Source organism: Gymnoscopelus braueri, assembly GCF_963280865.1.
Source record: "Gymnoscopelus braueri genome assembly, chromosome: 23".
Lineage (NCBI taxonomy): Eukaryota > Metazoa > Chordata > Actinopteri > Myctophiformes > Myctophidae > Gymnoscopelus > Gymnoscopelus braueri.
Genome location: NC_137625.1, coordinates 25,873,665 through 25,885,721, shown reverse-complemented (window position 1 = coordinate 25,885,721; position 12,057 = coordinate 25,873,665). Strand labels below are relative to the sequence as shown.

Sequence of the window (12,057 nt, the reverse complement as noted above, 5' to 3'; positions counted from 1 at the left end):
CCCCGGCTGACCAGGAGGAGGCAGTATAGTGACCAGGATTACTCATGTTTTTGTGAGGGTATTAAATACTCTAGGAGACACGGGGAGAACAAGCAAACTCCACACAGAGAAGCCCTTTCGCCAACCCCACCTAGGGTATGGGCGCTGATGACGCGGAGGAGAAGACGCGCCCACAGCGTCCCCGGCGGGAATCGAACCCAGGACCTTCTAGCTGTGAGGCGACAGCGCTACCGACTGCGCCACCGTTCCCCTAGCACAATCTAGTTTTAAGAAAAATATGTTTTATTCGTAGGGCCCTATTTTGGTCCGAATACCCATTAGTTGGGGATTTAGCATGGCGCAAGGGGTGTTCCCGTGCAAAAGTTGCTATCTTCCAACACCAGCTTTATCTTTCAAACACCTGCACTACCCGTTACATTATACATAGGTGTGGTTTGGGCGTTACATTAATAAAACCAATCACCGTGCCAGATGCCATTGCCTTTAAGGGAAGGCATGCGCAAGCCGTTATCCCCAGTGCAATCTTACGCTCTCTCCCTCTCTGCCCATGGAAGAGCGACGTTGCCTTCAGTCACGCTTTTGTGGATTGCGGTAAAATTGTAATGACAATCACATTCACGATCACTTAATTCAGACGTGCAGCTGTTTAGTTCTGCAGCCGCACTGAGGCGCTTAGCTATGTAATGTCGGACATTACCCAACGTTTGCTTTATAAGCTCTAGCCTTTGATTGCCTTTTAATAAAACCATATTTGATAGACATAAGTATCACCTACATGTTACTGATTATAGGGAATGTTATATTATTGTAATCCGTTCTTTATTTCCTGCTCAATGGATTAATAAAACTCAAGTGTGTAATTTGGAGCGAATGTCATCGCACAGCACAAATTGTCTTCTTTGAATAGATGATTCGTCACATCGCTGGTTGGCTTGATTCCAGGCTTAAAACTCTATGTAAGAGATACCTCAGACTTGCCGTGTTTTTGAACCAGCGCCGTTCAAAAAGTGTGTGGCCACTGTTGAGCTCTATGGCTGCCTTCATTAATTTCTTTCTACTTGAACATTTGTTCTAAATTAAGTAACAGCAGCATAATGCCATGCTTAGTAAAAATGCACTTTTATCTCTTCGACACCACACTTACTAAGCAATTACTGTATTTTAATCACACTCAGGAATCCCTATTGTCTCATCCATTATATCTTCTCGCATGTTTGCTTCTCTGCGGGGCGATAGCTAATCTATACTGTTTTAATGTGTCTGCACTGCTACATTGGGTGTAATGTGTTACGTAACTGTTTGCTTTTTTTCCCGGCAGGCTCTATGTGGTTTATAATAAAATGAGATTCATGCTATTGAATCAACTGCTGTGTCACTGAATCCTGTTACAGATTCTATATGCAAAACATACTGTGTTTGGGAAATCTTGGCTGCCATTCAAAGTGACGCATTAACATATGGGCGTGCATCTTATGTGTCTTTCCTCTCTCTCTCTGGTATTTCAGGATTTGTTTTACCCTCACCTCCTCTTGGCCTGAACAACCCACCAGCGTGTCACTATGAACTACCTTCGCCGGCGCCTGTCAGACAGCAGCTTCGTGGCCAACCTCCCCAACGGCTACATGGCCGACCTGCAGCAGAGACCTGCGGGCCCTCCTACTCCCGGCTCGTCCACCTCCTCTCCCGCCTCCCCGGCCACAGAGAGGCGACGGCCCCCCAGCATGCCGGGCCTGACCCCCCAGGCTTCGGCGCCCCCCCCGGCCTCTGGTGGGAGCTTCCTGAGCTCCTTCTCCAGCGTGGTGAAGAGCGCCCAGATGGTCCAGAATGTGGCGGCGGCTGCCCAGGCCAAGTCAGCAGCAGCAGCAGCTGAAGGGGCGACTTCAGCAGCACCTGCCAAACCAGTCATACGCAAGCCCAAGATCCTATTGGTCATCGACGACCAGCATACAGATTGGTGAGTTCATGAAACGCCTGATGATGATAATGCTGATGGTTAGGTTGACATGATGGGGAAGAGGGAAACATTTGGTAAATCATATTGAACCCTGCCATACAGATGGGTCTTGAAAATGGCAAGGCCTTTAACCCTTTAAAACCAGGGACGCATCTGTGTCATTTTAAGATTTCTTTGGGCTATTCGAAAATAGCAGATATACAAGCTCATAGCGTGGCGAGTGCTATTTGTTTTTGAAAAATCTTGAAAATGTGTGCAAATCTTTGAATATCTATTTTTCCATAGCCAACATGTTTAACTCCTGGGGGGGTCCCTGGAACATTTTGAGATGGGGGTCCGCAGCCAAAATTCATATAATTTTGGGGGTCCTTGACATGAAAAAGTTTGAGAACCACAGATTATAGCAACATTTTTATTTTTATTTTTTTAAACTGTTAGGATTTAGAAGACCTTTGTAGAATCCCCCGGAAGCAAAGATTTGAGTTAAAATGTTTGCTTTGAAAAATGTATATATTCAAAGATTTGCTCAAATTTTCACGATTTAAAAAAAATAGCAGATATACAAGCTCATAGCGCGGCACTCGGTGCCGCGCTATGAGCTTGTATATCTGCTATTTTGAATAGCCAAATACATCAAAAAATTACACACAGATGCGTTCCCGGTCTTTATGGGTTAAAGCTGCAATCCGAACCTCTTATTTTTTTCGTGAATACAAATGTATTTTGACCAATCTGTATGGTAGAGTATGTTGAATATTAGTAGAGTACATCTGCAGTGATTGGAGCTGCTCTTCTATTGATAAACTTAGATTCTGTGCTCGGGTAGTAAGTAACACTGTGGTTGTAAGTAGTATTACCTCGAAGCTCAATTCGCAAGATTTTGTCTGCCCAAGTGGGTGTTCCGTCTTAGCTCACTGGTAGAACTTTCTTCTCCTGCACAGGAGACCTGGGTTTGTTTGAATCCTGGGAAGTATGGATTGCCGCTTTAATCGAATCCCTAACATGAGTGCTTAACATGATTAAGCATTCATACTGAGGTTTAAATTGTCGCTATGTGTGTGACATCCTTACTGGTTGCAGTAAGTAAGTACATTTTATTTATAAAGCACTTTTCGAAACAATGTTACAAAGTGCTGTACAATGCAACACAATATAAGCCAGATTAAACAAGTAAAAAACAGGGTATAATAACAAAATAGAGTAATAATACAATACAACAAGGATTAAAACAAAACATTGACCTGTACAAGAGAGTCAGGCAAAAACTTCATGAGACAAAATGGTTACGAAACAAATGTGTTTTTTGCTCTTAAAACCGTCAACTGACGTATTGCCAGAAGTATTGCCTAGAAAATACTGTAAGAAATTAATAAAGCTGGGGTACACTGCAGCTTTTGAGCAACCGGCTGCAGATCAACTGTTCTCCAGTAGGTTGTGTTTATTTTTTTATTTTTTTACAAATTAATAAACACCATTAACACATTCCATGCCAGAGTTTAATCTCATAATGTACTCACCAGTGCCAGCGTTTTATTGTTGTTTTTTTGTTTTTTTCATGTCGCCACAGACCTCGCTAAATAAGTTAAAAGTGCGCGTTCATTTGGTTCTAAACACACGGCGGATCCGTGAGAAACGGCCAGCGAAACGGCCAAATCCGTGCCGCCATCTTGAAGATACAGCCGATCAACGCTAAACAGTGATCAGCGAGGAGAAAAACAACAACCGAGAAAATCGAGTTTTAAACAGGATCCCAGACAGGAAGCGGATACGATCGAAAAAACCGGAACCCGAATAATTCTGTTTCCGACCGGAAACCGGAAACGGAAATGGATCAAAAAAATTCGGAAAGTGCACCTGGGCCAAAATCAATGGGAATCGGCGGTTCGCGTAGATCTACGCGACTGGCACGCTGCGGCTTTAAATAGGTTCGCATAGATCTACGCGATTGGCATTCAATTTGTTAACACATTGAGTGCCAAAAACGTCCCTGGCCGTTTTTCATAATCCAACCGTTGAGTGCCAAAAACGGCTATTTCCTTCACAGCACCAGGAGATATCATTTTTCGAAGATTTAGACTCCCATCCACTTCCTGGTTAACTTATTACTTTAAAAGCCTGTATCTCGGCTCCTGTGTACTTTTTTTTTTACTATATATTTTGGACTATTTTCAACTGGCTGCAACTATTTTCAGTGATCACCGTCCTCACGGATCACCGTGAGGACGGTGATCACTGAAAAAAAAGTTGTGACAACTTGAAAAAGGTACAAACATTTTTAAAAACGCTGGCACTGGCTGTACCCTGTTTTAAAAAAACCTCTGGTACTCATTGTGTTAATATTTAATTAAGATTATTCTGTAATTTCCTGTCCGACATTCACTTATAAATGAGCCTCAGACGGTGAACTTATTAACTACTGTATTTCCAGCACCCCTGAATTATCTGCAGCACTAAGGGATGTCATTACATAGACTCAGCTCCCAGTACTATTAAAGGTCTGTCAGCGATACCTCAATTCTTCAGCCTGAAGCTTACCGCTGCTCCCAGCACTCCAGATTGGCTCCCCAGGGAGATTATGCCTGGTCTAAAAAGAATCACTAAATTAAAGCTGCCTGCCGACACAAGCCTGTCAGAATGAATTTCTAGAGACCCCTGGCCCCCTGCCCTTTGTAAAAAGTTGACTGAAGTCTTTCTATTTTTATCCTCTGCAATTAAACTGCAGAAGACTAAAGCCTGATTTATACTTGGTTGTGTGCCGGTGTCGCCGTGGCAAAAATAGCAGATCTACAAGCGTTGATGCGTTGCGAGCATGTCGATCGAATATTTTAGGCACGATAAGTATAACATAATATAGGACTAGGTCCTTCAGGATTACTCCCTCCCGCAAAGTTACTGTACATGCGCTTAGCATTTTGGGAAAGCGGCTGTGTGTCATTTTGTTTGCTTCGATGTAGCAGTTTGCGTTGTGTCTCTGTCAACACACCTCGCCGTGTGTTACTAGTACCACTGTGGGAGTTTTAACATAAAGTTGCTTTTTGTTGGTAGAGATGCACCATTTTTGCATTATTGCATCATAATTGTATATTTCTTCCTAATCGACTCCATAAAATAATGCACATTTATTATTCCTATGATCGTGATATTTATTTGTGAAACACAAACAAACCGGGAAAGCATCTGTGTCCTTTTAGATTTTAGCGTTGGCTATTCAAAAATAGCAGATCTACAAGCTCACAGCACGTCACAACGTCAAAACATTTTTTTGAAAATCTTGAAAGCGTTTGAAAAAAGAAAAAAAACACAAATCTTCTCCTCTGGGGGTCCCTGGCTTAAAACATTTTCAGATGGGGGGGGGGGGGGGGGGGTCCGCGGCCTCATACATATCATTTTGGGGTTCCTTGGCACAAAAAAGTTTGAGAACTACTGATTTAGAAGGCATTTGTTGAATCGGCCTTTATGGTTTAAGGAGTCCAGAGAAACATAACGGCAAACAAAACAAACATTACGGTAACTTTAGGAAGTTTCTGAAGACACTGTAAATGTCAATTTATTCTTGCCGCCAAGTGTCGAACGACGCGCTACAACTACATGTCTTAGTTTTGAGCATTCATACCGTCAGACTTGCCAACAGCGTCGACACAGAATGTGAACAAAGAAGTGAATGTAGTCTGGTGTATCTCCTTGGTAATGGAACTTACCTCGTCTTCCCAACCAATGACGTTACGCAGAATTTTATGAAGGCGTCTGGCGACCATTCATTTTTCCAGGTACGCAACGCAACACCATCTGTGAAGGTCCTCCACTTTCATCGTGCGACTCGATGTTCAGCACTTGAATTGGTCTTAACCCATTAAGACCGGGGACGCATCTGTGTCATTTTAGATTTTTTTGGCTATTCAAAAATAACAGATCTACAAGCTCATAGCGCGGCACCGAGTGCCGCGCTACGAGCTTGTAGATCTGCTATTTTTGAAAAATCGCGAACATTTTGTAACTCAAAATCTTTGCTTCGATATGGGGGTCCCTGGACCTAAATATTTGTTGAGCCATTTTACCTGATAATAAGGTATGCGATAGTGTGAGGCGGTCATCATTGGAAGATAAACCCCAACACAGGGTTAGGGTCGGTCCTGCTGCTTTGACCTGAAGAGGGTTATGTTCTAACAATAACCAAACTCACTGTATATTATCCCGCTTATTACGGTACTGTACATGGCTACGATTAAATACTTTGTTCTGTTTCTGTGTTGGTAGTGTAGCTGACCGCCCTCATTTCTCCAGTGAAAGAGGTTTGTGACACCAAGGGTAGATTTCAAAGGTTTATTTTCCGGTTCACCATGGTTTATGGGTCATGAACGCATGGCTGCTTGGGCTGGAGAGGGAGCGAATGCTGTGGACTTGAGTGAGGGCATGCGGACTGCGTGAGGGCTTATATAGGGACATACCCGGACTGGCATTGGAGTGGGAACTGTCCAGAGGCTGCCAATGAGACAGCATAGAGGAAATTCCCAACGGCTACTTACAAGCAAAGTCAATACTTTTACCCAGAATATTTTATTTTATTACAAGTGATTCCATAGCAACGTAAACACAGGCAGAGCAGCGCGCTTTCATAATATTCATACGGACATAGCCTTTTGCTATGTCCGTATGAATATTATGAAATGTAAATGTACGATATCTGTGCTCCATACCATGTGAACATGGTCGTGAGTTAAATAAATGATGATGATGATGATGATGTTATCGAGAACAATGGTCTTCTACAACAGACAGAATACCATGATTTGCTAGTCAGAATTGAGAAGGTTTAGAAGGTTGGAGGTTTGTTCATAATCAATTAAACAGGCACCTGAAGGATTCAGTCTAAAACAGGGGTCTTCAACCTTTTCAGGCCAAGGACCCCTTAAGCTGAGAGAGAGATGAAGCAGGGGACCCCCTCTATATTGTATCAAATTGTGTTTCAGATTAACCTTGATCTGCTCTTTTTCCCCTCTGCACCTATACCTCTTTGCCAAAAATAGCAGATCTACAAGCTCACAACGCCTCGCAGCGCGAGGCGTTGTGAGCTTGTAGATCTGCTATTTTTGGCTAAAGTTCTCCTCAGAAAAGGGATGCTAGGGTTCAAGTAGTTAATGCGAAAAAAGAAATCATATCACACACAAAAATGGCGGACCCCCTGTAGTAACTCTGAGGACCGGCTAGGGGTCCCGGACCCCCTGTTGAAGACCTCTGGTCTAAAAGATCTGAAAGTTTCAGTTGCAACACTGACCATATTCATACAGTGGCCATTTTGCTCATAGCCCTGGTGGGAAACCTCATTCATGAACACAAATCTTGACTAGACTGTCCAAGATGTCAGAAATAGCACATGGAATCACTCATTTTGTGATTGAGAACAGAACAAAATATGTATTGACCACAGTGCCCTATTAAAGTTTAGAGAGGTATATTAATCTAAAATGGCATTTGGATCGAGGCATTGTCATTTAAATTAAAAATGCCGTTATCAGTTGGGCATAGTTCTACTGTAATTAAATCCCTAATTTGGGGAGAAAATGGGGTAAAATAAGAAATAAATAACTCTGCAATTTACAATTTAGGCATTTAGCAGATGCTCTTAATCCAGAGAGATTTACAGTAAGCAAGAAAAACACGAGGTAATACATCAAATGCATAGAGATAGTAATCTAGGATCATCAGTCTACACTACAGTATAATATATAAAAAAAAGATCAATAATCTGTACATTGAAACTATACAGATGCCAGGTCTACAAATGACCTGGCACCTGTCTTGAAGGGATATTTGACTTTTCTTTTAAAAAGGGTCATTTTATCGTCTACTCAGGCTTTTGGGAGCACCCCGGACCGTTTTTAAGTTGCTTGATTCAGTATTTAGATATTTGATATATATTTTATCAGAACACGCCCCCTTTCTATACAAACCCATTGTAACTTCAAACTCCATTTTAACCATGTTAGATTCATCAAAAACACCCGTTCATTTTCATTCTTTATTTCTTTTTTCTTACCATGTGTATCCTATCCTATTGATCTGTTGATCCTTTCCCCACGTGAATCGATTGATTTGTCCTCTTTTATTTTACAGAATGTTGGCATGAAAACATTATTGAACACAGGACATTTTTATGCCACATAGTGGCACTAGAGCACAAGCAAAAACACTAGAGAAACACCCACTGTGCTTGATTCCCCTTCTTTGGGGTGTTGAAGAAGTGCCAATTGAACAGCAGATGGCGCTGTCTGATTAACAGGCTGTACTCATCCTCTGTTGCTCTCCATTAACAATCAACATAAGTGTGCAGAATGTTCTGTTTTACCTGAAGTTCGAACAGTTTGCTGTGGCACTTTGATCTGATACCAGTGACACATTGCAGACATTTCCATGCAGTGGTGTAAAGTAACTAAGTACATTTACTCAAGTACTGTACTTAAGTACGATTTTGAGGATTTTTTTACTTTACTGGAGTATTCCCAATTTTCTGTACTTTTACTTCTACTCCACTACATCTCAGAGACAAATACTGTGCTTTTACTCCACTACAATTATTTGAAAACTTTAGTTACTAGTTACTTTGCAGATATAAATTATTACATTATAAAACATACATTAACCACTTTAGCCCTATTTTACACCTAGGCTATTTGAAAATAGCTGATCTACAAGCTCACAACGCGTCGCATCGCGACACGTTGTGAGCTTGTAGATCAGCTATTTTCAAACATTTTAATACTTTTACTTTAGCTACTTTAAGTACATTTTGATACCAATACTTTTGTACTTTTACTCAAGTAAATTTTGAATTCCGGACTTTTACTTGTAACGGAGTACTTCTACATTGCAGTATTGATACTTTTACTTAAGTAAAACATTTGAGTACAGTTGCACTGAAATGAAAATGTTAAATTTCATTCAGCACCAGATCGTCACAGTGTTGTTAGATTTCAAAACGTCACAATAACTGGGCTCTTTCAGTGATGTTTTCCTTCCTTTTTCACTAAAAGTGCACAGCGAGACTGATGGAGAGTTTCATACCAAGCACTTCAAAGGCTCAGGTAGAGTGGAAAACAGTAGCTCTGCAGTAAACGGTTGAGCAACCCCCTGAGAGCAGTACAAGTCGTAAAAAAGGCCAAATATTTGGCTGCTGCTTTGGCAACCCTATGCTGTTTTTTTCTTTTGTTTTTACACAATTTATTTAGCTTTTAACCTCTTATGCCCTATATACAGTACTTTATCGTACGACAAACAGCAAAAAATCCCAATCTACAAGCTCACAATGCTTTGTGATGCGATAAAAAAAATGCATAGAAGTAAAACATTTTTCTTGTTTCATTTATTGTTTTGATTTCCCCCCTCTATAATGGCATGGCCAAAATAGGAACTTGAAAGTGGTTAAAACTGTTTCGGCTCCTAGGTATCTCTCTCATAATGGAGGAACAATAGGCATAATACATATAATTGCTGTGAACAGCAGTGCAGAGGAATGAGAAAGAAAGCTTATATTTGATTTATTGAATTTAACATACATGTTTTTTTTAAGCGCCAACAACTCAAATCATTTTTGAATAGCCAAAGAAATCTAAAATGACACAGATGCGTTCCCGGATTGAATGGTTAAGGTGTTGGATTTTAAATCCAATGGGATCTTCCTGTGCAGTTTCGAACCCTGCTCACTCGTATAAAGTCCGCTCTGGAATCAGTAGGTTCCCGGTTCGATCCCCGGCTCCCCTGGTTAGTATCAAGCAAGACGCGGAACCCTAACTGCTTCCGGTGAGCATGTTTAAAAGATATATATATTGTGAATATTTGTGCAAATATATGTTTTTTAAAACAAACATCTTTAACTAAAATCCTTGCTGCTTCTGGGGATTCTACAAATGTCTTCTAAATACTGAAAAAAAAGTTATTTTGCTATAATATTAGTGGTTCTCAAACCATTTTCATGTCAAGGACCCCCCAAAATGATATGTATTTGTCCGCGGACCCCCCCTCCCCATCTCAAAATATTTTGTTCGAGGGACCCCCAGGAGCAAAGAGTTAAAAATGTAAATATATATTCAAAGATTTGCACACATTTTCACAATTCTATTTTCAAAAATAGCAGATCTACAAGATCATAGCTATGAGCTTGTAGATCTGCTATTTTTGAATAGCCAAAGAAATCGTAAAATGACACGGATGTGTTCCAAGATTGAATGGATTAAATGATATAATGAATGACTCTAATGCAGTCTATTTCAAAGCGAGCAGGTCAGCAGGTCGATGGATGTGAACATCACGGCTTCCCAAGGGTTCCAATACTCATTCAGTCAACAGAATCTCTCTGTTTTTATTGCATCTCCATAAATCCACATTGATCTTATCTAGCAGATGTTTTTATTGGGGATACAACTGCCAACAAAAGTATTTTATCTGGAGTGAAAGCTGTTCTAGTCCACAAAAGCCACAGGAGAAGGTTACCCTGCTGCGTGGGCAAAGGTCCATGAGATAAAAGACATAATAAATCCTATTCAATGACAGCTGTTCGCCCCCCCTCCAAGCAACAGAAAAGTGAGCAACAAAGTCCAAAGGTTAATATTCATGTATCCAGATCCCTAAATTACTTACACACTTTGCAAAAAGAAAAGAAAACATGGTTGAATTGGTGATCATTTTGAGACCAATATAAGGCGAGGTTAAACAATCATTTGTAATGACCTTAATCTGGGTTTTATCACTATAACGGACGCCATTCAGCTGAGCTGTGCCTCTGTCATGTATGTACCCTGGCCCATCATCGTCAAAGTGGATCTGATGAGTTAGCCGAGCGTGCGGTCTGCTTGGCCCCTTCCCCACTTTCATGTCAGCAATGATTACACCTAGGTTTTTAACTTCCCCTTTCTTCTGGGCCTCAGCAACTGCCTCGTGTTTCCTCAGTTGTCTGAGAATTCTCAGATTCGGCCTGGCTTTGGTTCATTAGAGTGGTCGCAGCGGCTGAGGCAGCAGCAACCAGCTCAGGATTCTGCATCTCGCTCTGGACTGATGCCTCCTCAGTGGCCTTCTGAAACATACTCTGCAGGCTCTCCATAGCTGCTGGCTTAGGCTTGGCGGTGGGTGTGGAACAGTGAAGGACTTTCTTATTTTTGGGCGGTGAAACCGCCCCTATAAGTGAGATTTGGAAAAATGTACAAATATCTTGCGCTGTGATCTGGGCCCAGGAAATTTGTACAATTATCCTGCGCTGTGATTGGCCAATCACAGTCTATTCAGGACTGTGATTGGCCAGTGTCACATGACACATGTGCATAGCCCTATATAAGAAACCATAACTTGAAAAAAACTATAAATCTGTTTTTTTCAAGTTATGGTTCCGTCCATCATAAAGAGTGTTTCAATAAATGTATTTATTTTTTGTACATGATTGGTTGACTCCATTCAGTATTGTGATTAGCTAGCAAGACACCGCCCACTTCACACAGGGTGTGATTTTTAAACTTGCTGGTGACATCCACCTTCATGTCCCTCAGGAGATCCAGGAGACTCTCCTTGCTGCTCTTTGATGAATCACTCTTTCTCTCAGACTCCGTGTGTTCTGTGTTCTTTAGCTCCACCATGCCCTCCCCCTCTTTGTCCTCTTCCAGCTTAACCTCAAACCTTTCCTCACTCGTCGCTGTCTCAGGTTCAACTGATTCTTTTGATTCTCGTACTTCCGACATGCTTATTATACCATTTATCTGCTGTATGGTACCTGCCTCTGTCTTAACCACTCCAACCTCTGCCACTTGTTCGGACATCTCGATGTTTTCCAAGTTGTCAACTTTCTCTTCCATAGACGTTAACGATTCGCCATCTTGCTTAGTAGGGAGTGAATCGTTGTTTTCACAGTAGTTGATTGGCCTCGTGCTAAGGGCTTCTTTGACTCCACATTCTGTTTGTAACACACATGCCCCATAGACATCAACTGCATGATTTCGAGCTCTGCACGCCGTATAAAATAATCTTCCATACATGTTGATCAAGATCCCCTTCAATGGCGTCCTTGCAGGTTTGTAGCATGAGGGTCTAGTTGGTCTTTGTCTGAGCCCAGGCCCTTTCTCTGC

The 12,057-nt window shown here is 41.5% G+C and overlaps 1 protein-coding gene across 3 annotated transcripts in view; it reads left to right on the top strand.

The window, feature by feature from the left end:
- Positions 1 to 1,559: 1,559 nt before the first annotated feature.
- The window catches only part of syn3 (synapsin III), a gene marked incomplete at its 5' end in the record, with an annotated part of 132,036 nt that continues 121,538 nt past the window's right edge, over positions 1,560 to 12,057 (top strand). For all 3 annotated transcript variants that reach the window (XM_080421785.1, XM_080421784.1, XM_080421783.1), the window contains one exon: positions 1,560 to 1,954. In XM_080421785.1, the coding sequence (XP_080277911.1) occupies positions 1,560 to 1,954 (395 nt within the window). The remainder of the gene's footprint in view (positions 1,955 to 12,057) is intronic.